Source organism: Sphaerodactylus townsendi, linkage group LG11 (genome assembly GCF_021028975.2).
Source record: "Sphaerodactylus townsendi isolate TG3544 linkage group LG11, MPM_Stown_v2.3, whole genome shotgun sequence".
Taxonomy (NCBI): Eukaryota; Metazoa; Chordata; class Lepidosauria; order Squamata; family Sphaerodactylidae; genus Sphaerodactylus; species Sphaerodactylus townsendi.
In genome coordinates, this window is record NC_059435.1 from 11,023,800 (window position 1) to 11,051,506 (window position 27,707).

At 45.4% G+C, this 27,707-nt stretch overlaps 2 protein-coding genes across 5 annotated transcripts in view; one reads left to right on the forward strand and one right to left on the reverse strand.

The window, feature by feature from the left end:
* Positions 1-567: 567 nt before the first annotated feature.
* On the reverse strand, positions 568-21,724 carry LG11H7orf57 (linkage group 11 C7orf57 homolog). Of its 4 annotated transcripts, none has more exons than XM_048510258.1 (10): positions 21,454-21,724; positions 18,998-19,054; positions 15,659-15,856; positions 12,625-12,730; positions 12,355-12,511; positions 8,701-8,748; positions 7,077-7,177; positions 2,905-3,020; positions 2,028-2,042; positions 568-1,328 (listed from the first exon to the last, which is right to left on the reverse strand). In XM_048510258.1, exons 2-10 carry the CDS (start codon positions 19,050-19,052, stop codon positions 1,282-1,284), a joined length of 843 nt encoding a protein of 280 aa, XP_048366215.1. In that variant the 5' UTR covers positions 19,053-19,054; positions 21,454-21,724; the 3' UTR covers positions 568-1,281. The 4 variants fall into 4 exon arrangements, with proteins under 4 accessions (XP_048366215.1, XP_048366214.1, XP_048366216.1 ...); XM_048510257.1 differs by having other exon boundaries at positions 21,551-21,723; XM_048510259.1 differs by lacking the exon at positions 21,454-21,724 and adding an exon at positions 19,968-20,092.
* Positions 21,725-24,710: 2,986 nt separating this feature from the next.
* Positions 24,711-27,707, forward strand: part of SUN3 (Sad1 and UNC84 domain containing 3) — a 38,558-nt gene continuing 35,561 nt past the window's right edge. The window contains exons 1-3 of the mRNA XM_048510429.1: positions 24,711-24,826; positions 26,006-26,065; positions 26,501-26,559. Coding sequence (XP_048366386.1) covers positions 24,711-24,826; positions 26,006-26,065; positions 26,501-26,559 — 235 coding nt within the window. The remainder of the gene's footprint in view (positions 24,827-26,005; positions 26,066-26,500; positions 26,560-27,707) is intronic.

A 27,707-nucleotide genomic window follows, 5' to 3' on the forward strand; every position in this document is an offset into this window, starting at 1 on the left:
ACTCTAAACCAGAGAACCGGCTCCTTCACATGAGTGGCAGACTCTAATCTGGAGATAGGGAAAAGTGGGGTATAAAAACCCTCTCTTCATTAGCTACACTCACAAAAACGTTCAGCCGCACGTCATTTGCGTTTCTCAGCACCAGAAGATCACGTGCGTTATGAAATATTGGTTTCTTGCTGCATACAGTATTTTGTGGTTTCACGGGGCAGGGCCTATATTCTAGCTACGACTGGAAATCTCTCATTTCCTAATCCAAACCCAAGTACGTGAACTCCCAAAAGGTCAGCCTTCCTTCCTGTCCATAAACCCTTACACAGATTCTTTTACCAGCATCAGTACACAGTGTGTGGGGAAATCCTTCCTAGAACTTGGCGGCATGACACAAATGTTTGAGCTGCCTTTGGTGAGTGAGCCGCCCGGGTCATTGGCACAAACTCTCCACTGTAGTGCCTAGCTTGTTAAAAAATACGAGACATCAGAAGAACACACTGTTATGAGACTGTTACAAGACATCGGAAGAACCGCTGGCTCATGTGACTCCAATAATTCAAAAAACATTGTTTCTGCTTTCTAGTGACATTTATTCAAATAGGATCCAAGTACTGAAGCAAGTTCAGACAATGTGAGGTATAAATCAGAACGCGGCATTGAAAACGGTCAGTGCAATCTAACGTTAAGGACGGCTTCAGTGCTCAGACACAAAGCTTTCCCAAAGATATATTTAGATATATATATTTCCTCTTCAAATATGGATGGCTGCAAGAATTGGACATTTACTTATTCTTTTCAATACTTGGAAACATTACAAAAAAAACAGGAATGTAAAGGCTCAGCTCTGCAAAGCTTATTGCTCAAAATAAATCTATTGCGTTGCGCCATGTGGTGTAAAACCAGATCACGGCAACTGGCAGATGACCTGTTTCCTGTGACTGCTAAGATGCGGCTGTTCGCCACCTTCCAAGCTGATGGTATGTCTGGAGGACAGCAGGGTGTAGAACAGGAAAAGTCGGTGGTGACGGGCTTCAAAACCAAACAGCATCTGAAGAGACAGGCCTAGACAGACCACAGCAGAGGGAAGTGCAGAGTTCTAAAAACGTTTGCTGCTACAGATGACTGGTCTGGGTTTGTTTCCACTGCAACCTCGTTAAAGTTGACATGCATAATCTAACACACATCGGCATATAAATATAGACATCTGCTTCCTAAACTTTGATGCATTTGATGATGTTTTGAAATTGCAATATTTTTTTTTTAGTAATTCTACGGAGGCAGCAGCATTTACTCATTGTCTGTTGGTGTTGATTCTGGCTGGGGTGTCTCTGAATCTGCAACGCAAGAGATAAGAGGAAAAATTAGTCCTTTCGCTAAATACATAGACAATTGTCAAGGTCTTACATTTGCAAAAAATACTGTTTGGGAATTTGATACAGAAATGCTACTATTTTTTTTAAATGGATCTGTACCTTGAAATGATAACTAAGAGCAATGAGGAATGTTTTCCCTTCTGGAACTCCTTAGATCACATGCAAAGTACTTCCGAACTTGGACCCCTTAAAAACTGCGTTTTGTAAGCTTTCATGAACTTGGAGAACATTTAAAAGAAACTTTGGGGAGAGGCAGTTACAGACCCCTCTCCCAGGTTTGTGAATCGCCGTCAATGAGAACTGGCAGAGAAGAAAATAAACTAACAACTATACACAAGCCAAAAGGTTTGTCTATTAACACGTAACCGGAAAGATTAGTGAGCATTAAAAGCATCTGAAGTGAAATGTGGGTTAAAAATATCTATTTCTTTGTTTTCACAGCCCCTTGACAGTGAAAAGAAACTGTCGGGAAAGGGATGACTCTTAAGATAGAAACTGGGCAGTCAAGACGGGCTCAGGTCGCATACATTCGGAGTTTGAAGTGTGGCTTCTTATGCTGGGTACCCATTTCAGGTCCTGATTGGGGTCTAGGCTTTCTTTTGTATGACCATGTATGTTTCCTAGCTTTCTGCCTCTTTTCTACTTTCTCCTGGTACTCACTTGGAAGAACAGGATCTGCAAGAGACAAACAAGAAGGAATTCTTTGCTCAGTGTGCATTCATGGAGATGCATCCCTTTATGCCAGTGGTGGCGAACCTATGGCATGGGTGCCAGAGGTGGCACTCAGAGCCTTCTCTGTGGGCACGCACAAACAGAGCCTCCCCCGCCCCCACCCCACATCTAGGCTGGCCTGAGCCACTGAGCTCTTATTAGCATTAAACCTGAGACCTAGTTTTGGGGAAGCAGTGTAGGTAACCCTGTTAAGTGCTGTTAAACCCCACTGATTTTCATGCAAAGAACTAAAGCGCAATCTTTACCTGGGAGTAAGCTCGGTTGCTGGCAGTGGGGCTTGCTTCTGAGTAAACCCTCCTAGGGTCGTGATTCACCCGTTGGAAGAGTTGCATGGTTGCTTCAAAACAAAGCCACTGACTACCACCAAGCTTACTCCCGAGTAACACACTCCTCGGAGTCAGCCGTTTTTTTCTACACTAAAACCTCAGTATTTAGGTTAAATTGCCATGTTGGCACTTTGCGATAAATAAGTGGGTTTTGGGTTGCAATTTGGGCACTCGGTCTCAAAAAGGTTCGCTATCACTGCTTTATGCCCTGCATGTACGTTATTCAAACAATCCTATCTGACCTCCCCCAACTGAAACAAAATCCAAAGATCTTATCCCAGCAGACCCAAACAGAGAGTTTGTGCAGAAAGAGTAACCGGATAAACTGTGAACCGAGATCCCTGGTTTCCACGGCTTGTCTACTGGACCATATCGTGGCTTTATGAGAGTTGTACACTGAGGTCTAGCTTTGTTGCTTGACTGCATTCATTCTTTTTTTAAAAAAGGAAAAAAAAACAGAAGGAATTTGGATACGTTACCATTGGGCTGGGAATTCTTTTTCTCCCACTCATCCCGTTGCTGCAGCCACTCATCGCCGTAACCACTGCTAATCAGTTTACTGAAGTTTACAGGTTGGTTTTTTGTGTGAGCAGGCCTACAAGGAAAACATGAACCAACCACTAAGTCATCAAAGGAAAAAGAAATGGTAGCCATCTTTTCCCTCTCTAGTGAGCCCAAAAACTTTTCCATCAATTATTACCAAAAAGGCAGCTTAAAAAAAAAACTGTAGCTTTTTTTATTAGTTGAAATGGTTAATACAAGTTACAGCCTGTACCGGTGGGAGTTGGAATTCATTTATTTGATCAGCAGTTTCTTCATTCATTATACTTAAAGAATAGGATAAATAACGGGGGGAAGCAGTGGTGCTGTTAGGCACCATCTAACTTGCAAAACTCAGGAAAATTTGAACCAGTTAAGCAAAAAAGAAAAAGAAAGAAAGAAAGACCATCATGCATGAGAATTGAGAACACTACATACACTGTGGGAACCTGCTGCTAAACATCTAAGTATCTAATAAAGCCTGGCCCCCATCTGCAGATATCTTAATCCGCAGATCAGAGAGACACGCTAAACAGACTTTTCTTGGGAAACTCCCAAGATATGCAGAAAAATCCAAAATCTTAACAAAATTACACCGGGGGGGTGGGGGGGTAATAAATTCCCCACAATGGAGCTTACTGTTAGGAGCTGAAGAGGGACCTGCTGGGATCTGCGGTGGAGCCTGGGAGCACAGCAGCCCTGGTGGCATCTGAGATGGACCTCCTAGATCAGGGGTAGGGAACCTGCGGCTCTCCAGATGTTCAGGAACTACAATTCCCATCAGCCCCTACCAGCATGGCCAATTGGCCATGCTGACAGAGGCTGATGGGAATTGTAGTTCCTGAACATCTGGAGAGCCGCAGGTTCCCTACCCCTGTCCTAGATCATAGGTGTCAAACTCACGGCCCTCCAGATGTTATGGACTACAGTTCCCACCATCCCCTGCCAGCATGATGCTGGCAGGGGATGATGGGAACTGTAGTCCATAACATCTGGAGGGCCGCGAGTTTGACACCTGTGTCCTAGATGCTGTAACCAGCTCCAAGGGAAGAGGAAGGGTCTGGAGTTACATCAGACAGCCATGGTAGGGGGAAGATAGGATTCTCCTCCCGCCCACACAATGAGTTTCACGGGGCCCAAGTTGCAGTTTTTGAATATTTCTAAGAGAATTTGTGCCAAGATAATTCGTGCTATCCCCATTACTATATATCGGTGTGGAAGCTAGATAATGAAGAAAGCAACAGGAAGTAAGTTGATTCATTTGGTGTTGGAGAAGACTTTTACAGAGACCATGGACTGCCAAAACCCCCAAACAAATAAGTGAGTTCTAGATTAAAGCAAGCCTGAGCTGTCCCTAGAAGTTACAATGACTAAACCGAGGCTATTGTGCTTTAGTCACATCATGAGAGGTCAAAAGTCACTGAAGACAATCAAGCTAGGAATAGTTGAAGGCAGAAAGAAAAGAGAAAGACCCAACATGAGATGGATTGCCTCTTTCAAGGAAGTTATGGCCCTCGGTTTGCAAGACTTCCACAAGGCTGCTAACAATAGGTTGCTTTGGAGGTAATTAATTCATGACTTCACTGTAAACCATAAGTAACGTACAGCACATAAAACACAAACACATCTTATAAGATGTTCTAGCAGTTTAATCCCCAAACTCTCTCTAGCTATCTTAGTTCCCTTTTCATCAGCCATAGCTGATCAGTATACCAAAGAGCCAGGTTCACTAAGAGGGCATCGGGGAGCAATCGTCTCCATGGCCTCAGAGAGCCAGGCATTCCAGTCCTCTACCAACTCATTGAGAGAACCACTGGTTTCAGATTCCACAGAGCATTCTGGAAACCAAGTGGATCCATGTCTCCGCAGGCGGGAATAAATAAGTCCATCGCCTAGACAGGGGGTGGTATTGATTTCTACCCGGGCTTTTAGAACAAAGTTGTCAGACCGTGGGACTCTGTCCATAGATGTCGGAGCCACGTCCATCCCCATCCCTAAGATCAAATCCAGCGTGTGGGATCTGTCTCAATCAGGGAAGAGTCCCAGTGCTGCCATGGATGACACCAGATCTGCTGCTTGTGATGATGTGGCCAAATTGACATGGACGTTGAAATCCCCAAAAATAATAAGCCTGGAGTACCTCAAGGCCCAATCTGAAATGAGCAGGCTATCTCTTGGTGCACTAGGTGCCCAGTACACCAGCAAGATAGCTAAACTCTCATCAGAATCCCACACCAAGGCCTCACAATCAATGCTAGGGATCACTGGCACAGTGCTTGCTCTGAAAAGAAACCCTTCCAGACGAGCATTGCCACCCCAACCCCCCATAGCCCTTTGTCCGTGACTTGTGGAGGATCAAGTAGTCTGGTGGAACAAGACCACGGTTTTGCCCTCCCTAACCCAGGTCTCGGTCACGCACGTCAGGTCCATATTTTGTGCTGTGGGATACCCTAACAGCATATGGTCTTATTATTTATGGACCTGGCGTTATACAACACCAGTGTTGGGGAAGGTTATAATTTCCTAAGCTTTCTGCACTCATGTCTCGGAATGGGACAAAGGTCAGAAGGAGGTTGAGCATGACTACCCCTCAGCCTCCTTCTCTCATACGGCCTTCTCCCATTGCTATACTTTCCCCGCCCCGTAACCACTGGGATTTTTGGCCCCATGTTGGCCTCCTTAGGCTGACACAATAGTTCCACCTCCCCCACATATTCTCCAAATTACTAGACTCACTAATGAACTGTTATATACATACCCTAGTAACAATCACAATCAACAATCCTAACAAAATACAGATTTAAACGTATAGGGTACATTGACTATACCTATTCCAGCTACTAATTAAGATTCCCCTAACCCTAACACTGCCCCAGTTCCCACAGTGTGATCACTCATTATCCACCAACTTTCATCAAGGTAATATTTTACAGACTGAGCTGGGAGTCAGCCTTTTCTAAAATTTTCCCCGGTACTACTGCGTCCCATTGAGGGCACTCTGTGTGGGCTTCTTCGATCACAGTTCTGGTTACCAGATTCTTCAAGACAATCTGAGATACAGTCTGACGGAAAGGACTGAGCAGGAGTGGTTTCAGCCGGGGCCTCTTGATTCCCCTCTATGTTCACTCCAATTACGCCACTTGATTTTGTTGGAGGAAGCTCTTAACAAACATGTGGTAAACCCACAAAAGAAATAGGGGTAGCTGAATTAGGGGCAGCCTGAAACTTTCAGAACCCCTGGGAAGAACTGATATTCCCTACAGACTAGCCTTGGACCTACATACTTGAGGGACTGCATCTCCCCATATTGCCCTGCAAAGACCCTCCAATCTTCGGAGGGGTTCCTACTAGAGGTCCCAGGCCCGAAATACATCCGGCTGGCCTCCACTAGGGCCAGGGCCTTTATAGCCCTGGCCACTCTCTGGTGGAACAGGCTCCCTAAGGAGATCAGGGCCCTGCAAGACTTGTCAAGTTTTCACAGGGCCTGCAAAATGGACCTGCTCCGCCAGCCGGGATGAAAATATGTTCCGTTGCCCCGGCCTTCAGTGGGCTCAGGGGGTGGGGGGTGGGAATTTTTATCACCATCTCTGTACTATTTTTAAAGTCATACTATTTTTAAAGTCATAAGTAGGTTTTAATTACCGTAGTATTTATTTTACTGTACGTCGCCCTGAGCCCTTCGGGAGAGGGCGACTAATAAATTGATTGATTGATTGAATGAATGAATGAATGAATGAATGAATGAATGAATGAATGAATGACTGCTTTTCAAGCTCACCGTCAGTCACCACCAGCATCTCCCACTGTCCTGCCTTGGCTCCTCCCACTGACTCTTTCTCTGGCAGTTACAGCATACCATAGAGCTCTTCTACGTGGGCTATATTCCCACAGCTCCAACTGACTTGCTGCTGACTTGCTAGCTGGGGCTCAGCTAAACTTAATGTTACCATGAAATTTTGCAATTCAGATTTAATACTGTAAACTGAAGTGTAACCCAAGGTAACGTCTGATGTATGTCCTCACACTGTTCAGCCCAGTTACTTACATTTGCAAAACAGCAGGATCTAGAACTATCATGCCTGTCAAAGACACAGAACCATGTATTACTTACATTGGGGGAAAGTAAAGCCTGTTTCCTCCATGGAATTCTTTAGCTGTAGCAGGTTGTGGCGTTCTGTGTGGATACCTTGGTGTTATAGCAGGAAGTTTTATCTGTGTGGACAGAAAATCTGATTCAGTAGGGGACATAAAAGCACGTGATTAAAAGAGAGGGACGGCAAAGCTAAAAAAAAAGAAAGCACTACTTATCCTCTCGTAAAGAAGGATTTGTGGCTCACTGGAAAAGGCTCAGCTTTGCAAAGACAACAGTGAAAACTGCCAGGCAGGAGGTGATGTGAAAGACTTTAGCCTAAGATCCTGGAGAAGCATGGCCTATCACAGTAAACTACACTGCCCTTGATGGACCAATGGGGTGAATCAATATAGGGAAACTTCCTTGCTCAGGATGAAAGGTCTGCCTGTTCCGATAGTGGAAATTTGTAGAACGTGAGTCTTTGTTTTCCTATGCCATTTTTCCTCCAGAATTGCATCTGTTTGACTTTTAAATTCCAGGGGAGTTTCATCTCATGGAGAGTCACTGTATTTTAAAAACCCACTGATAATAAGCCTAACAAAAACATGTAGTATCCTGGCTGTTTGGGGGCCAAGCTGTATGATCCAAACACAAGTCATTCTCACCTGCTTTATTCCTGATACATCATTTTAAAAAATATCCTGTATTGTTTTTAAATGGTTTTGTCTGTGGTGAACAAAGGTTGGCTTTTGCCTTCTGGACAACAGTAAACTTCAGTGTCTGGCTAGACCGGGGCACTGTATGACTAGACCCCAAATGTTTTAAAAGTCATTAATATTATCGTTTGCCCCGTTGATTTTTTTTAAAATCCAAGCTCACATTTTATTGCAGTCAGTGGCTTGCTCAACCAGAGAAAACACTGATCTTGTGTTCACTTGGAATCTTTTTAACGTAATGAAGAGATGGGGATCTTCCCCTTTACTGAGTGAATTCCCCAGCTGCTCTTAACTAGCCATGATTATGCATTACACACCACTGCGAAAGTTAGCTGTTGTTAAAGCTAACCAAGGCATTGTCTCTTTACCGGGATCTGAAACCAGAGTATGTAACTGATTAGCATTTGTAACACTTGCTAAAACAGAAGACAGGGTTGCACTTACCTGTAACTGCTGTTCATTGAGGTGTTCTGTGCAGACACACATTGGGCTTGTGCACAGGCGCAGTCCCAATGTGGGGCTGCACTGAAGACCCAAGATGAACCTGGAAGATAGAATGCCATCTCGGAAGCACAGCTAGACTTATGAAAAGAGGAGGACACTAACAGTGATTGGGGAGAAGAAGGTCCAATGATTTATTAATGTGGAAGCATATCTGAACACGTTTCCTGGCTCAGCTAGCCTTTAAAACAGTGGTTCTCAAACTTCCTGGTGCCGCAACTCGTTAATACAGCTCCTCATGTTTTGGTGACCCCCAACCCTAACATTTATCCATTTTACAGATAGAGAACACTGATGCAGAGAGTCTGAGGCGACCCCTGTGAAAGGGTCGTTCGACCCCCAAAGGGGTCCCGACCCACACATTGAGAACCGCTGCTTTAAAAAGATTTATCAGACAGAAGATAGACAAAACTATTCAATCAAATTCTAGCTTTGGGAGTACTTACTTCTTCTTTGGTGTTGCTGGAAGAGCTCTCAACTTGTACTCCGTTTTCCTGAGGGGAATTATTTTTAGAGTTACTTTAAAAGAAATTAAGGCAGTTGGTTTATCTAATAATAACAAACCACTAGGGAATATGAAACTGACTTTATAAAAGATCAACTCTGAAGCATTATATGAATTGGTCAAGATGTGCCACTGAAATATCCTTAAATATTATGCTCCTTAAGAGTAAAACACTTGAAAGAAAATTAGCCAGTACTATGAAGACCTTCAGTAACGGTTTAAAACATCAGCATATACAAAGGGTTTTGCAGGAATAAAAGGGCAGCCTAAACATTTAGAAACCTGCATGTGCAAGATACACAATTCTTTAGAAGGAAACCAACATGGGGAATATTCTAGCCATAGTTAATATGTAACATAATCATGTAAAATTTCTGCCAAAAGAAGGGAAGACAGCATAGGCAGTCACAGGCTACCAAAACTCACAAGAAAAATGTTAATTGGGGGGAGTTTTGTCTCCAGATTCGCAGAACTACATTATTTATTGATCTTCATACTGTATTTTGGCAATGATAAATACGAGCAGTTCAAAATAATCAAACTTTGCTTTCACATTTAAAGCAAACAACATGTAAAAAAATCACATGGAGAATGCAACCGTTCCAAAGATACAATCTATACTATACTTTGGCCTCACATGCCCTAACAATTTTGTATTATAAAAATTAAGAATATTTTCTATTTAAAAACCAAAAGCAAGATAGATTTTATGATCTCCCAGATTCTCACAGTCCAAGCTGAGGGGGTGGGGGTCAGATCCCTCTCTGGAGCTGGTGCACTTTTGCCACTGGCATGCGTGCCCACCTGTAGGGGTGCGTTAGCGAACCCAGTAGAGCTTCAGAAAGTGCACAGGAAGGCCTGCACCATCTGTCCCCTCCTGGGCTCACACGTACGCACATCACGAGATCCCCCAGACACCCGGGTCACAAGATGCCTGAATGTGGATTCGACCCAGACAGGAACGTTTCTCCCTGCACGTACGCAGCCCTCCGCTGAGTCATGAATTGCGCAACTTTCTCCCGCTCTCCCGCCTTCCCAAACCCTTAATAAAGGTGCCAGGGACCCCAGCTCGGCAGACTAGCCAGACTAGCCGGACTAGCCAGATCAGCTAGATTGGCCGCTGGCTTCTCTCCACCAGTTTTCTGATATCGCTGCGTCTCGTCTCTTCATTGTGTCGCCGTAACGACTTCACCCACCCTGCCAGCGCAAGGGACAGATGTGCTGGTGGAGGGGTGACTTACTCAGGCAGCTGGGCACCACGCGTCTCCGTGGCGCCTGACCTGGAAGCCACCGTTCATCCCTAGGCCAGCATGGCCGGGGCCATTTTCGGGGCAGGGGGTGGAATTTGACCTAAGTCTACTTTCACTGCCTGCTCTGCCCCCGTGTGTGGTGGAACCAGCATCAGAGGTGCTTGGAATCCACTACAGCAGTGATGGCGAACCTATGGCACGGGTGCCAGAGGTGGCACTCGGAGCCCTCTCTGTGGGCACGCGCACACAGAGTTTGTTATGTGGGAGGCAGAAAATCACCCTCCCCCCCACACACACATCTAGGCTGGCCTGGGCTACTGAGCACAATGTGCACGCACCGCAGTGAGTAGGGAGGACTTGGCTGGCAGGTCTGGTGCCTGTGCTCTGGGTGGCTGCTGCCCGGGGGTGGTGGGGGGGGGGGGTGCAGAGGAGGCAGAGATGCTAGAGAGGCACAGAGCGGTGCACACGGGACTTGCTGGAGGCGACAGCAGGCTGGCCCCTTCTCAAGCGGGTAGGGCAGAGGAAGGGGGAGCCAACTGGTTTTTTCTAAACTAAAACCTCAGCATTCAGGTTAAATTGCTGGGTTGGCACTTTGCGATAAAGGGTTGCAATTTGGGCACTCGGTCTCAAAAAGGTTCGCCATCACTGCCCTGCAGAGACACATGAAATCCTCTGTGAGGGGTTTCAGGCAGCAGTTTCAGTTGTTCTTTTCGAGCTTCCTACACTGCAGGGAAGCCCTTTGGAGGGGGTGAGGCGGCACCACAGCGGCACCATTCCCACCCGCCAGCCCAATATGGATTGGGCTGTTCATTTTCCAGACCACCCTCCAAATACATAGAGAAGATGAAAAGTAAAGAATACATTGAAGCAGCTGGAAAAAACTGTCCGGGCCCTGCTGTCCGGGCCCTGCGGGACCTGGGTGAGTTCCGCAGGGCCTGTAAGACTGTGTTGTTCCACCGGGCCTTTGGAGTGTCCAGCTGCTGATATGGTGCCCCCTTACTGCCCTGCCCCTAGGGCAGTTACATCAGGGTCCCCTTCATATTGAGGGGTCCTGGGCCATCCCTCATGGGGTAGGTTTTAAAGTGGGGTGGGAAGACTATTATTATGTATTATGGCTTTTTGCCGTTTTATGAGTTTTAAGCCATTTTATGGATTTCCTCACTATTAATGTTTGTTACCGCTTGCTTTTAAAAGATTACCTTTAGTGACTTGTTTTACCAGCTGTTTTATGCTGCATATTAATCGTTTCCTGGTGAGACATTCCTAGAGGGGATGGGCGGTATAAAAGTTTAATAAATAAATAAATAAATAAATAAAATAATCTGACCTAGAATCCATTTGGGACCAATATGTTTTTAAGTAGCCTTGACAGTAGTCCTTCGAGAGAAAATTGTTTTTGTACTTTGAGATGTCCTCAAGGGTTTATTTCTATAAATGTACGAAACAAGTTTCTTCCGTCTAGCATAACCTAGTGCAGTTAAGACTTTTAAAAAAATATTTTAAATTCATTGTATTGAACTGTACCTCTGCTTGAAAAAAAGAAAAGAAAAATGTCTTCGGCAGCATCATGAAACAGTTCAAGTCTCTATAAGGTTTTACAACAAAATCAAAATTATCTGTTAATTTATATCAAGGTTTAGCCTCAATGGTTGAAAAATCAGGAAAAACAGTAGTGTCCCTTTCCAAATGAAAGTTCAGTGAAAGAAAACATTCATGCAAAAGTTATTGCTACCTATGCTTTTCTAGTTCTGACCAGAGTACTTTAGAACACTCTAAAGCATTGGTTCTCAACCTGTGGGTCGCAACCCCTTTGGGGGTCAAACGACCCTTTCCCATGGGTCACCTAAGACTCTCTGCATCAGTGTTCTCCATCTGTAAAATGGATAAATGTTAGGGTTGGGGGTCACCACAACATGAGGAACTGTATTAAAGGGTTGCGGCATTAGGAAGGTTGAGAACCACTGCTCTAAAGGCTAATCTGAACAGAATACAAAACCTTCTATTCACTTTAAAACAGCACTTATTAAAATACAGATTTTGAGTAAGGATTAAATTGGCTAACCAAGAGCAAAACTGAAGTGCTTTTGAAAGAACCTGCCAGTAAATACTTCCAACGGTCATGATCATGGTTTATATTTTGCCCAGTAATGTAAAACCCTGCAATGAAAACTCCTCATTCAGAATTATATACTAAAACCATTTTGGGACCCATTTCATTTCAAAATCTGCAATTCTGCAGAAATGTTATTAAGACATTTTTGAGATCCTACCCCTAGACATTGTAGGTTTCATTTGTCCTTGTGCTTCAGAAGAATACCAGTAAGCCGGGAATCTCTACATCGTACCTCTTTTTTCTCTTTGTTCTCTTTGTCTTCAGCATCTCTTTGCCAAACGCTTTTCATATCAAAATCAAAAGGCCCCCTTTTGGGCTCATAGCCGGCAGGTTGATCGTTCTTAAACTCCTCATGGGTCATATAGTCCGGCATTGTTGAAACCCGTGATCTGCAAACAAAGGGTCACCATTTTGAACGTTGTCATGAGATGCAGAGGCCCCTTCGTTTCAACACTCCTCAGTTCCCTTCCTAAAGAGATCAACAGTGGCTATGAATACTTACTTAGACTCATCAGCTGGTGGTTTGCTATGATGTGCGTACCAGTCCGGCGCAGCGTAGGACCCCAGAGATACTTTTCGTGGGGTAGGGGTGAAATGTCTCAATAAATCTGAAGTCCAAGAAAGTCAAAGATAATCAATTTAGTATTACTTTTAAAATGTTCAGTAAATATATATTATTTCACCGAGACACTAGCGTGGCATATTATTTAGAATGTTGGACAAGGATGGGAGCAGCAGTGGCGTAGTGGTTAAGAGCAAGTGTACACTCTAACCAGGTTTGATTCTCCGCTTTGCCGCTTGAGCTGTGGAGACTTATCTGGGGAATTCAGATTAGCCTGTGCACTCCAACACACGCCAGCTGGGTGACCTTGGGCTAGTCACAGTTCTTCTGAGCTCTCTCAGCCCCACCTGCCTCACAGGGTGTTTGTTGTGAGGAGGGGGGAAGGAGTTTGTAAGTCTCCTTACAGGAGAGAAAGGGGGGATATAAATCCAACTCTTCTTCAAGAGCCGGAGGTGACAATGGTTTAGAAGCAAATAGCTGAGTTTATAAAACTGCAAATAGTATTTTACAGGAATGATGACTCAATGAAACTCATGGCAAAGGCCCTGAGGTCCAGATATAGCAGAATTATGGCTATACAATTTAATCAGTTGGAGTAGCTGCCTTGGTTCCTCAGAGCTTTCCTTATAAACTCTAAATCTCTGCTTAGTTGGCAGAAAGACTGGCAGTATAAGGTGAAAATGGTAGAATAATCCCAGGAATAACCTCTGTCAAAGACTTTGGATTGCTACTGTTTGCCAGAGTAGGCACAAATTGCATAGATAAGTATAGAAATTCCAGGCAGTGCCTAGCTTTTAAAGGTTCTAAATGCAGAAATAATAAATGGCTTACAGCACAATTCATAGCCCAAGGTGGCTGGGGACGGGGCTGTGGACACCCCTGCTGCCTCCAGGGGGCTTTCCAGCAACACGGGGAGGCAGAAAATACAGAAAAACCTCCCCGGGGCTCAAAAGGGGGGTGTAAGTCCAAGCCTTTAGTCATGGCGTACTAACATCGGCTTCAATTCTGGGAACGTCTCTAGTGACCTCACTCAGCCGAATTTGTCAGCCCCAGCACGGCGTCCAGGAGTTCCAGGAGGGTCAGGGTGGCCACCCTCTAGCATAAGCCTTCACCAGGGCAAATGATTCGGGGAGGGCAAATCCATTTCTGTGGGCCCGCACTGTCTCCACACGACAATTCCCCCCTCATCTGGATTGGGCCATTAATGGCTTGACTCAGTATAAAGGACTTTCATATTCTCCAGCATAGCCATGTTACCATCATTTGAAGGTGTTTCTTGTAATACATTTCTAAGTAATGGACAGAGGCTCGGTGTGTTTTAAATCGAACTGAACTGTGACACATACTATGCCAGGTGACATTTTTTTTGTTTATTTTAGGGCTTGCCAATTCAGAGTAAGCTTGTTAACCATTATTTAAATTTTAAATGAACATAGCAGAAAATAACAAGGCCCATACTGTAATGAACATATTCATTGTGGCATTATCAGCAAAAATAAGGAAAGTCAAACATTACACATTTTGCTCGTTACCATTATTACGGTATCCTTATAAACCTCTGAAAAAAGAATGACTGTAGACACAAACAAATAAACTTTTCCTTTCAGAGTCTCTGACAGTACCATCCTAAATGCAGTTTCCTGAAAGTAAAGCCCACTGAATAGAGTTGGATTCTGAGTAGACTTGCTTGGGGCGGCTTTCAGTAACTTCAAGGGATCCAAATGGCTCTTAACATTATATCCCAAAATCAAACAGTAAAACATACAGAAAGGCTAGAATAGAAAGTTCACAGCTGGTAACAAGCATGATGTAAAGTCATGAGATAGAGCACTAGACACCCACAGGCACATTTCCCATAAGAGAGCCAGCATGGTGTAGCGGTTAAGAGCAGGTGCACTCTAAACTGGGAAACCGGGTTTGATTCCCCACTCTGCCACTTAAGGTGTGGAGGCTTATCTGGTGATCCAGATTAGCCTGTGCATTCCAACATATGGCTGTGCACTCCAACATGTGACCTTGGGCTAGTCACAGTTCTTTGGAACTCTCTCAGCCTCACCTACCTCACAAGGCGTTTGTTGTGGGGGGAGGAAGGGAAAGGAGATTGTAAGTCTTTTCAGTCTCCTTGCAAGAGAGAAAGGGGGGATATAAATCCAAACTCTTCTACTTATGCAGCCAAGAAAACGTGCTACCCCTGTATTTTTCTCTCCCATTTGAACGGGGCCACTTGGCACACTACCTGTATTGCTTAATAAACCCTGTTCAAAGGAGAGCCATAATGCTCGCCAGGTTTAATGTTATGCCTTCTGCCTTGTTACATGGCAGATTTAATAAGCAAGAAAAGGCTAAAAGATTGTACCATGTAAATAAATGGCCCAGTTGACCCTCTGGCCCACCAATCTACTTCACTGTCCTAGATTCAAGGGAAACTTCAGATCCAAGTGTGTGAATCTTTACTCCTTTACATTTACCATCTGGATCTCCCCGACGAATTGTTAGATTACACTACTTGCTGGATAACCCTGATCCTTCTCTCTGTATGATAGTGGTAGACTTTCTCCTGGAAACTACTTTCAAAATCTAAAGTAGATTTCCTTCATTCCTAACATGCATTTCCAATTAGAATATGCTTTTTAATCCGTTTTTTTATTATTGTTGTACTGCTGTCTATGCCAATAAAGGCTTGCTTCTTCTACTTATGAACACACAAGAAACTGCCAAGTAACTGAATCAGACAACTGGTCTTCTCTGCTCAGACAGGCAGCAACTCTCTAAGGGCTCAGGCAGAGATCTTTCCTATCCTTACTACCGGACCCTTTTAGCTGGAGAGGCCAGGGATTGAACCTGGGTCCTTCTGCATGCCAAGTTGATGCTCTACCACTGAGCCACAGCCCAACACAAAGCAACCTCCGAGCTGGCTGTGCTGACGTATGTAAGCAGGAGCCCACAGTGATGAAGTTTTAATTAGCTGAATCACCAGGTCGGCCTCCTTGCTTTGCCAGCTTCACATATTCTGAGTCGGTGTCTTTGATCCACTTCCTCCGTCCCCCAAAGGTGATTTCACCGTGAGGGTCTCCAAAATCTCCAAACCCGGGGATCTGGGAAGTTGGCTGTGGTGGAACTTCAGAGTTAGCTGGCTCCTCTGATCGCTTCAGAGGGACATGATAGTACCAATCTGCATGGAGAAGAAAGAGAGAAGGACTGTTAATTCTACACAATTGCTACTATACCAGACGTTCCATTCATATTGTGAAAGACATTATAAGCAATGGCTGATCCCAAGTACAGCAAGATGGCACCATGGCAGGGCGTTAAAATGCCAGCTCCTGTGGCAGGAACTTTTAAAGCAACTTTTAAATGGGAGTTTTGGTCTTTTACAGCGTTTGAAGGGGCAGGAGGATGATTACGCAGATGACACTGAGGACTGTGCTGAGCAAATTAAGAATACAGTTGGTGAAGGAATTCTTAAGACCAAGAGAGAGACACAGAGGCCATGCCATGGGGTGCTGTGTGGGGGCCGGGGCTGCCAACAGGGAAGTCCTGGCCCCCATGAAAACATAAGAACATAAGAACAAGCCAGCTGGATCAGACCAGAGTCCATCTAGTCCAGCTCTCTGCTACTCGCAGTGGCCCACCTGGCTTACAATTTTCTACAGTTGCGGTGGGCCATCACAGCCCACAATGAGGACTAGGATCAAGCTGCACTCCCATGGTCTCCAACTGCGCAGTTTACGAGGACTTTCTTCACCATTGCTGCTACACAGGGTGAGATAGGGGACAGGCTAGAGATCCCACGGGCTCTGAGTGTTTCTCTGAGCTGCTAGGATGGGTGAAGCACCTGGGAATTGCTGGAATTAGCAGTCCAAGCTCAGGCTGCATGGCAAGGATTTTCTCTTGCAGTTTAAAAAAACAGAATGATGGGAACACAGGGCGGATCTCATTGCGTCCCTGGGACTTGGGTTTGTCCCAAACTCATGCAGATGACATGTGGGCATGACTGTAAAGCCTGGCCAGGCTGCTGGTCAGCTGATCAGCTGTGACAAACCCGTGTCAGCCCCTCCCCCAAAACTCCAGCAGAATTTGCATAGTGCCAATGCCCTGCCATAGAGGAGCAAGGTGGCACAAAGGGATGGGGGAGCTGGACAGCCAACATTCTGGCTGGCAATATGTCACTTTGGGTGGGACAAAATCCGCCACTAGCCAAGCTGAATCTAGTTTGGTTCAGCTGACCAATATTTTAAAGCCAGTGGCCAAAGGAAGCATTAGCTAACCCAACTCAACGATCCCTCTGGTAAGGCGCAAGAAGGCAAAATGGGTAAGTCAAACATCAAGGCAGGATGGGAAGAAGAGGAACTGAGTAGGGTTGCGGAACATGATCTTGTCGAACTGACACCTGTATTGCCAACAATTGAGAAATAAGCAACCAAACTGACAGCTGCTAGCTGCAGTCTTCCTCCCAGGAAACAGTACCCAAGCTCTCTGAAAGCACAATAAAAGAATAAATGACAGCATCAGAAGGAAAAAAATGGGCTGCAAATGTTGGGTACAACATATGGATGGAACAATGGGAGAATGAGGTTAAAGGGGATCACATTTAGTCTTATAGAGAACTTTTATAAAATGATGTATAGGTGGCATTTGTCACTGGAGAAATTGGGAAAAAAGTATAAAAATATTTGGTGCAGAAGAAATCAGGGATCTTCCCTTTCCCCCTGTAATGTGTTTTTATGTATTTTTGCATTGTAGAAATTTCTGAAGCAGTTGCTACATTTTTAATCCATGTTCTACATGATATATAACAATGATCCTATTTTTGTACTTGGAATGTATGGTACTTCTGGTTTATGCCTAATAAAGGGGATTGGATTGGATTGGTATTTTTGCGTACTATTTTGTTTGTTTAGTTTTGGTTTGTCAGTATTTTTCTGTATGTATGTCTTCAAATTCTTAATTAAAAAAATTATTCTTTGAAACAAAAGCAACCTTTAACCAAGATAAAACACACTTGCTTTGGGAGAACTATATATCAAGCAGGACGAAGAAGAATGGCCAAAGAGCTGTAACAATCTTAGTTACACTGCGCTCAAGAACCTAGGACACATTAAGGCAACATGAATGTTACATTCTGTGGTTTCATGCCACTCAGCAACCCTGATTTATGGCTGGCAATGGACAAGGGGAAGAGAAAATAAGCAATAAAATGGTTCACATTTGTTAAAAAAGCCAAGTGCTATCATGAAATACCTGGGCCCCATAGTGACAGGGACTTGAAATTTATTGTGCCCTGGTATATTCCACTGAGGATTCAGCCTTATTATAATGAGCAATAACTCTTAAGCAGATCTGCTCCTCTAAGTTTAGAAGAGTTTGTACTTATATCCCCCTCCTTTCTCTCCTGCAAGGAGACTCAAAGGGGCTTACAATCTCCTTTCCTTAAATAAAATGCCTCTAGGAAGTGGCTGGGGCTGAGAAAGTCTCGGCAGAGCCGTGATTGTGCCTCCAAGGTCACCCAGCTGGCATGTGTTGGAGTGCACAGGCTAATCTAGTTCTCCAGATCTCCATAGTTCTCCACAGCTGAAGTGGCAGAGCAGGGAATCAAACCTGGCTTTCCAGATTAGAGTGCACCTGCTCTTAACCACTACGACACTGCTCCTTTGAAGAGAAGAGAAAAATCATAAATGTCTCCTATTTTACCTAAAAACCAGAAACAGAAATGTAAAAAATTCACCCACCCATCACCAAGAAGATTTACAGAACTGCAAGGGGTTGAAATCTACATTTCTTGAGCTTTAGCCCAAACTCCCATTATCCCTCCTTCTACATAACAGCTCTCAATCTCTTTTTTAGCTTGTTTCTGCTAATGAACAAAATCAGATAATTTAAGACACTAATACAGCATCCAGACTCATGCAGGCAACACCTTTAACTTCTGGTCAGCAATGGGAAGGATTGCTGCGCAGGAGGGTCAACAGGTACAGCTAGGCTCTACTCTGTATACACACAGCTTGTAAGTGCCATTGTTACAGCTTATTGTCTGCTTATATAGTCTTTCCCCTGTTGTTTTGTAAATGGTGGTGTGTGAGAGTGCAGTTCCAAGCACACTATCCTGGGAACAAGCCCCAGGGAATAAAATGGGACTTACTTCCAAGTAAATGTGTTTAGGATTGCTCCGCTAATGTATATTTCTGTTCTAGCTGCAGGTCTTGTGCTCCAATACTCTAAACATGGTCTAATTCTTATACTTTTACTAGCGACACAGAGCTCTGACACCTGTTACGTAAGAAGTATAATGCATATTTATATACAGTCTACTTGCCACATGGTGCGTGTCGGTTCGAGGGTCCACGAGGCTCTTTATTTGTATTCCTCATACCTGTACAATAAGGGAGGAAATTTGAGGAAAAAAATCATTTTTACCAGAAAGCATATGACAACAAGAACTAAAACAACTCAGGCGATCGACCCGAGAATCTTTTCTTGCAGTCAAGATATCCACCAATATACTCTTGCTACATTGCGTTCCCTCGATCACTTTTAATTACCATGCTTTGATATAAAGCATCATCCCAAAGTTCAGTTAATCACAGGGCAATGACACCCTTTATTTCCTAAACTGGAATAACTTCAGCCTTGCAATGATTTACTCACATACATATCCCACAGTCTAAATTTGCTAAATTAGACCATGATCCACTTGACACAGAATTCTTGCCAAGAATCTCATCAACTAACATGCAGAAGAAGGCAGTTGTGTAGGGTTTTCTGCGTTGCGTGGTCAAGTTCTGGAAGTTTTTGCTTCTCACGTTTCGCCTGCATCTCTAGCTGGCATCTTCAGAGGCATGTCATGGTAGAGAAACACATCTCACCATGACATGCCTCTGTATATGCTAGCCATAGATGCGGGTGAAACATTAGGAGCTAAAACCACCAGACCACAGCTACACAGCCCAGAAAAACTATAACAGCCTATTGGTTCTGGCCATGAAAGCCTTTGGCAATACATACATCAGATTGTTTGTCAAAAACTGCCCTATAATGGCTTTATTTTACTTAAACACCAATGAACTTCCTCTTTGTAAGTCTACCTACCTACCTACCTACCTACCGACACTCTGGAAGGGGGGCCAGACATAAGAAACAAAGGCTGCCCCACTTATACTGAGCCTTGATCAGCTGCCTTACAGACAAGGGTCAGATTCAGTAGCTGCAACCCCTGTACCAGCAAACATTGCACTTATTTAAAGTTTTGTCCATGATCGCAAATGAAAAAGACACAGAATACTTGCTGGTGGAAGGTTGGGGTGGTGGAGTTTGTTGGCCACTGTCTGGATGGGACTCACTGTCCTCCTGGAATCGGGCAAGGCACCCACTTCTATGGGAGAGATTAGATATGTAACCACTCTACTGTGGAACAACCACGTGAGCAAAATGCCGATAGGCTGCGTTTCCCAATTTCTATTTACTTCTATTTATTTATGCTTAGGAGTTTATAGGACCTACCTCCCCAGAGTGGCCCAGTGGCATAGAACAATATAAAGAGCACAATCAATTAAAATACAATATAAATATAAATTAGGATGGCTCTGATAAAAATAAACCTTACTCTATTAAAATGCAGCATTAATAATTTAGTTCCTTTTAATTTAATAATTTAGTTCCACTTGCCACGACCCCCTGTTTGCCCCGCACTGCTCTCAGCGTGCATCATTTCTGGCGTGCGCCCGGGCTTCCCCATGCTGTTTGGAAGAGCGCCAGGAATGATGCGCGCTGAGGGGGCGCGACAGCGGTAGCGTCGGGGCGGCTGCTTTGTCGCCGCCCCTGTAGTGGGGAGTGCCGGGGGACCCCGCGCTACTTGCCTACAGTAGCACGGGGCAGAAGGTAAGTGGGAAAACGCCCATAAATCTACAACAGCCAGTCGATTCCTGCTATAAAAGCAATGGACAATACGTGACTCAGGTCTGCCAGAAACTGCCCCATAACTGCTTCATTTTACTTGAACGCCAACGAACTCCCTCTTCGTAAGCATATTTATATATATATATCAAACCACCTTACCAGAACCACATGTCCAAACATAAGCCTATAACATGTGTGTGTGTTACACATTCACACAAAGAGGGGGCAGACATAAGAAACAATGCCTCACTTATACTGACTCAGATCCAGCCGTTCCAACCCCTGTGCTGGCAAACACTGCAGCTATTGAAAATGTTGTCCATGGTCACTAATGAAAAGACACACAGAGAACACACACATACCTATAACACACACTTGATGGACCACTGATCAAAATCGGCATGGTACCACTTATTGGGGGGGGGGAGAGATTTATTTATTTATTTATAATCAGTTTTATATAATTCACTCTCTCCCTCCCCCGAAGGGCTCTGGGCGGTGAACAACATAATAATAAACAATCACATTAAAACCCAATTAAAACAGCGAATCTTTAAAATCATTGTACAAACAACTCCTACTTCAGAACTCCACACATGTCCAAACATGCACATACAAACACAGCAAAGACCTCACTCCCTCTGACCCAGCAACTAGTTCCCTGCAACCCTCATCCCCACCTACAACACCTGTGGGCACCAAGCCGCCCTCCAATCTCCTCTTCCCCATCTCGGTACCCAAACCAGGCGACACGAGGACTCAAATCCCCACGCCGGCCGCCAGGGATTCTTTTTTGGACCGGTCTCTAGGACGGCCTGGCCTACCTCGCAGGGTTATTGGGAATAAAAAGCGGACCCGATAAAAAAAAGTCCCTACTCGGGCTTCCAAAAGGAAAGGTCGGCTTGCTCGCCTGGGACTCTCCCCCTGCACAAGCCCCACACCCCACGCCGCAAGGGGAAGGGGAGTCTCTGACCGCTCGCACTGAGGGCCCGGGGTCCTGGCCAAGGCTGGGACGGGGCCGGCGGCGGAAGGAGCCGGCGGAACCGGCCTGCCACTGGAGGACTTCGAACGGGAAAGAGCCTCCGGACGGAGACCGCAAACAATCCACGTCGCCATGGCGACGCAGAACGCTCCGCCTCGCTCGCCGGCGCTACAGCCCCTGAGGGGAGAAAACGGCCGGGCGAGGAGCCCAATGAAAGAGGGCGGGGATTGAAGAGGTGAGGCGCCTCCCACGAAACGCCGTGAGGCGGGCTTGTGCCCGCGCGTCTCCTTCTGCGATTGACAGTCTCCCTCCCCCGCCCCCTTGTGCTCACTGCCCAATCAGGAACGGGCCCTAGCTGTGCCTGTAACGGGCAACAGCTTTTCCCGCCTTTTTTCTTCTCCGAAGAAAGGGACTCTTTTCAGCCAGAAAATTTTAAGGGGGGCGGGGGGAGCGGATAGATGAGCACAGTGGTAGTCAGCCCATCAGTATTTTCTTTATTATTTATTTATTTGTCCTTTTATAGTTATTTACCAGTTTTGGATTTGTGTAAAGTAAGGGGGTCAACTCTATTCATGTATTCAACTCTATTCAGCAGTATGCTGGCAGGGGCTGATGGGAATCGTAGTCCATGAGCATCTGGCGAGCCAGAGTTGGACGTCCCTGGTATAGAGCAGTGTAATTGAATAGCAGGAGGGACCTAATAAGCAATGCAATAGAGCACAGGTGTCGAACTCACGGGCCTCCAGATGTTATGGACTATAGTTCCCATCACCCCCTGCCAGCAGGTGCTGGCAGGGGATGATGGGAACTGTAGTCCATAACATCTGGAGGGCCGCGAGTTCGACACCTCTGCAATAGAGTTAGGATTTAAAAAGTTACACAAGTATAAAGGAGTTTCAGATATCCTATGTCACTTGAGAGTTTGATTGTGGCATCCCCGTGGGCAAAGTCCTGAGCTCCTCCTGTACAGAGACGCAATGTGTACAGTTGTTAGGATTGCAAAAGGGGAGCAAGCTCATGTTCAGATCCTCACTCTGCTTTCGAGCTCACGGCTGGAAGGATCAGTTTTTCTCTTGCAGTTTAGCCTACCTCATAAGGTTGTTGTGCAGGGCAAAAAGAAGAAGGGAAGGAACGCCCAAATCACTCTGAGCTCCTAAAAGAAGGACAGGATAATAATGTTTGCAGGATGAAACCCATGATGCTCCATAAATACTTGATTTGCACAAAACAGCCCTTCATAAGGATACAAACTTAAAAATGACAATATCAACTTGTGTGCTGCTGGGGTTTTTTGTTGTTGTTGCAATCCCATGCATGTTTGTCACAAATTAGTGGAGTTGCCAACCTCCAGGTGGTGGCTGGAGATCTCCTGGGATCACAACTTATCTCCAGGTGACAGAGATCAACACTTGGAGAAAATGGCTGCTTTGGAAGGTGGACTGTATTGCATTATGCCCCCATTGAAGTCCCTCCCTTCTCCAAACCCCACCTTGCCTCTTTCAAAACCTCCAGGCATTTCTCAGCCCAGAGCTGGCAACCCAATAATTTCATTTCAATTTTAATTTATAACCCACCCTATCCCCGAACAGCTCAGGGTGGCTAACAACATAATAGAACAATAATAAGTTATACAATAACAATATACGTTATAATAGAATAAACAATAATAACAATAATAAATATATTGAGAACCAGAATTAAAGATCAAAATATTCAGATGGTGACTTAAACAATAGTAACAGCAGCACTAGAATAATACATCAGTACATCTCGTCATTATGAAATCCCAACCATGGCAATACATCAATTAACCAATATGTTAACAATAATACAATAACAATATATTAGCATATGAGAAATCAATACATGAACAGTCAATACATTACAATAAATCAATACATTTAAAACAGTATATTCAACAATGTATTAATACATTAACACTACTCTGATAGGACTAAAACTACTTCCCGCCGAACTATAACTGCTGCAAGAGTCGATCTAGTAATACTAGTTAAACATCACTAAATAGAACAGATTAAAATAAACTATACAAATTCCAGAAATATAACACCCTGCCTGGGAGGGGGATCAGGCAGTGATATTCCCCTTACAGAAATCCAGGACTGATCTAACCACTAATGTAGGCTGACCAGATGTCCTGCTTTTGGCGGGACAGTCCCGCCTTAAAACAATTTGTTCCGCGTCCCGCAGGTTTTTTCAAGTGTCCCGATTTTTGGAAGGCTGCCACACTGCCCTCTGGGGCGCAAGGCAGTGCGGAAGTGTTCCGCGCGCGCAGCCGCAGGAGCACACTGCCTTCTGGGGCGCTCCCGTTTCCCGCCTACCCGCCCGTCCTGGTTCACAAAGGTGACCATCTGGTCACCTTACACTAATGGTTCTAGTTAGTACAAACAAAAATCCAACTAGCCTAAACAAAAACATCAACTAACCTACTACCTTATTACTGAAACTTTAAAACAGCCAGATCATATGCATTTAGGTAACCTAAGGTTGGGATGTTACAAGTAGTTGCAATTGAAAACATTTTAATAAGATACAAAAACAAAACCGTCCCTCCCAAAGCTTCACCTCCAACATGTCCCGGAAGTTCCCTATCCAGTAGTGACAAACCCAGATGAGAATGAATGAAACCTGTCAAATGTGATGCAAATGTGACAGTAGCTTTGTAGAAGATGAAGAAGTGTTGGATTTATATCCCCCCTTTCTCTCCTGTAAGGAGATTCAAAGGGGCTTACAAACTCCTTCCCTTCCCCCCCTCACAACAAACACCCGGTGAGGTAGGTGGGGCTGAGAGAGCTCAGAAGAACTGTGACTAGCCCAAGGTCACCCAGCTGCCGTGTGTGGGAGCGGACAGGCTAATGTGAATTCCCAGATAAGCCTCCACAGCTCAAGCGGTAGAGCGGGAGGGCGGGCAGAGCAGGGAATCAAACCCGGTTCCTCCAGATTAGAGTACACCTGCTCTTAACTATGCCACTGCTGCTCCTATTGTCTAAACAATTGTGGGGTTTGACTTGTTTGTGTCTCCCAGAAATTTACAATGGCGCTTTGTAAACTGGGTTAGAAGTAGTGAATGTAGAAATTCTGCTCTTTATTCATTTGACCTTGTTCCAACAGCCACTGTGCGTGTTAAAACATGCAGAGGGGCCCAAGGATCTCCGTGGATAACTCTTCAACAGAGGAATCTAATGGAAGGAGCAGTGGCTGTAACAATGACAGTTCCGAAGCTGAAACCCAGCAACTTTTAGAGAGGTATGTTTGATTTTCAGCGTAACTGATTGATTTCAGTGTGTTTGTATATTCAAGGATCACATGTGACTAGAAGGGAATGATGTGATGTTTTTCTCTAAATATGCCATTCTGCCAAATATGTTTTTCAGTTTTTCAAGCGTCTTAGCAAATTTCCTTTTATTTCAGTGGTGGAGACCCATACCGTTTTGGGTACTTGGTGCATTTTCTGCCATCGATTATCTAACTTACCCAAGGTCACCCAGCTGGCGTGTGTGGGAGCGCACAGGCTAATGTGAATTCCCAGATAAGCCTCCACAGCTCAAGCATTGTGTTGAACAGCTTCTAAAAATTGTGTGAACAGCTTCTAAATAACTCCAAATCCAGTCCCAGAGTGAATGCAACAGAATGTATCTTTTCAACAATATTAAGGCAAACTGGGTTGATTAATGAGTCCCCATGGATAGTGGGACAGCTCTGCTCATGGATATGTCACACTGAATTGTACAAGCGAAATGGAAGAAGTGCTGTGTAAAACGCCCAAAGCTTGCTAGCCTGCGAGGGGTGGGGGGTGGGGGGATATTACAAAAGCAGAGGGACTGTGACCCATTTAGGAAATAATAAAGCATGTAAAAGCAAGGGTTCCAGGTTTTGCCATCCCAGAGTCTGGGAGATGGGCAGCCCAATCGGGCGGAGGGGAGGGGATTTGAGGAATCAGTGTGGGCTCACACCAATGAGGGTGCCCACTGTGCCGGCGCAACTGGACTGGGTGAAGAGGGTAGCAGGTGGGTGCTGCACAGCTTGGTGCTACTGGGGGGCATATGAGAGGTGTTCCCAAGGGCAGAGTCAACTGTAGTTGGTTTCCACCAGGCTTTCAGCCCAGGAACAGCCCTACCATAGCCCTTGGACTTACACCACCCTTTTGGGTGGCATAAGTCCATTTTGGGCTATGGAGGGCAGTCAGGCGGCCGGGGCTTTCCTCTTTTTCGCTATTTCCCCATGCCACCTGGATGCCCTCTGGAGATGGTGTGGTGGCATAGCAGCAACACTGACCCCGGCCGCCGTAGCCTTCTGGGTTGGGCTGTCTGGGTGATACTTGTGAGATCAAACGATAAAGGTAAGATCAGAGCCTAGTGAGGAGCTTTGTCTAAAGAAGAAGAAGAAGAAGAGTTTGGATTTATATCCCCCCTTTCTCTCCTACAGGAGACTCAACGGGGCTTACAATCTCCTTGCCCTTCCCCCTCACAACAAACACCCTGTGAGGTAGGTGGGGCTGAGAGAGCTCCGAGAAGCTATGACTAGCCCAAGGTCACCCAGCTGGCGTGTGTGGGAGTGTACAGGCTAATCTGAATTCCCCAGATAAGCCTCCACAGCTCAGGCGGCAGAGCGGGGAATCAAACCGGGTTCCTCCAGATTAGATACACGAGCTCTTAACCTCCTATGCCACTGTTGCTGGTTATTCCACTGCTGGGGTCAGTGGAATAACCTGATACCTGGTGATTCAGGTTTGGTGCATATGGAGCATACAGCAATTAGACCCATAATTCTGAGCTTGTTCCCTGCAATTTTACGCCGCCTCTGGAAATCCTGAGAAGAAGGCTAAGTGCTGGCATCACTAGTCAGGCATAGAAGGACAGAAAGGGATTTGGGGAGGTTTGCTTAGCTCAGTGATGCTCAGGGGCAACCATTATCTTTCAGCTGCAGAAACAGCCACCCACTCTCCAATCGAAGACGAAGAAATGCACAACTACGTAAGAGTAAGTTAAATAATTATTATAGCTAAGTTACATCTGCGTTTGCATTTTCAGTCCTTTATGAACCTGAACAAGAGTTGAACCCTGTGTAAAATTGCCATTTTCCAGGTAGGGCCCGGGGGTCTCCCAGAATTAGAACCAGATGACAGAGATCAGTTCCCCTGAAGAAAACGACTGCTTTGAAAAATAGTTATATGCTGCTGAGGTCCTTCCCCTCCATAGCCCAAAATGGAGGCCAATTTGCTGGTGGTCCCCGGCCCCTCAATGATGCGGCTGGCCTCCACACGGGCCAGGACTTTTACAGCGCTGGCCCCGGCCTGGTGGAACACCCTCCCACCAACTGTCCGGGCCCTGTGGGACCTTGGTGAGTTCCGCAGGGCCTGTAAGACTGTGTTGTTCCACCGGGCCTTTGGAGTGTCCAGCCGCTGATATGGTGCCCCCCCCCCGCCACTGCTCCTGCTTTGGCACTGGTACAACAGAGCTCCTCATATTGAGGGGCCTGCCGTCCCCCCTTCCTGGGGTGGGTTTTAATTGAGCCTGGACGCCTCTTGTTTAATCTGCTAATTGTTAGCCGCTGTTTTTATGTATTTTAAGATGTTTTATTGATGGAGCCTATGTTTGTACTGTATTGGATTTGCTCCTACTTATTGTTTATATATTATGTTGTTCACCGCCCGGAGCCCTTTGGGGATCCGGCAGTATAAAAATTGAATAAATAATAATAATAAATAATAATAATAATTAAACCCCGCCCTCCCAGCATGCCGCCTCGAAATCTCTAGGAATTTCCTAACCTGGAGTTGGCAACCCTAAGATATTGGCACGAAGGCATAAGTTTTGGGATCTGTCACCATTGTCATTCAATCAAAAAAGATGGAACGAAAACAAAAGTTATGGCATGCAGGATCGGTTAAACTGATATGCGTTGCCAGTGTGTGTGTGTGTGGGGGGGATGGCGCCTGGGGAAACACCTGCTCTGGGCGCCCCCCCCACTCCCCCTGCACCCCACTTAGCCAGCAAGAGCCTGCCGCTGGCTGCCCCTTGGCCCAGCCCCGCCAGGCTGCTCCTTCAGCCGGCAGAGCCTCCACCAGCTGAAAGAGTAGCCTGGCGGGGCCGGGCCAAGGGAAGGGGTGTGGGGGGCGATTCTCCAC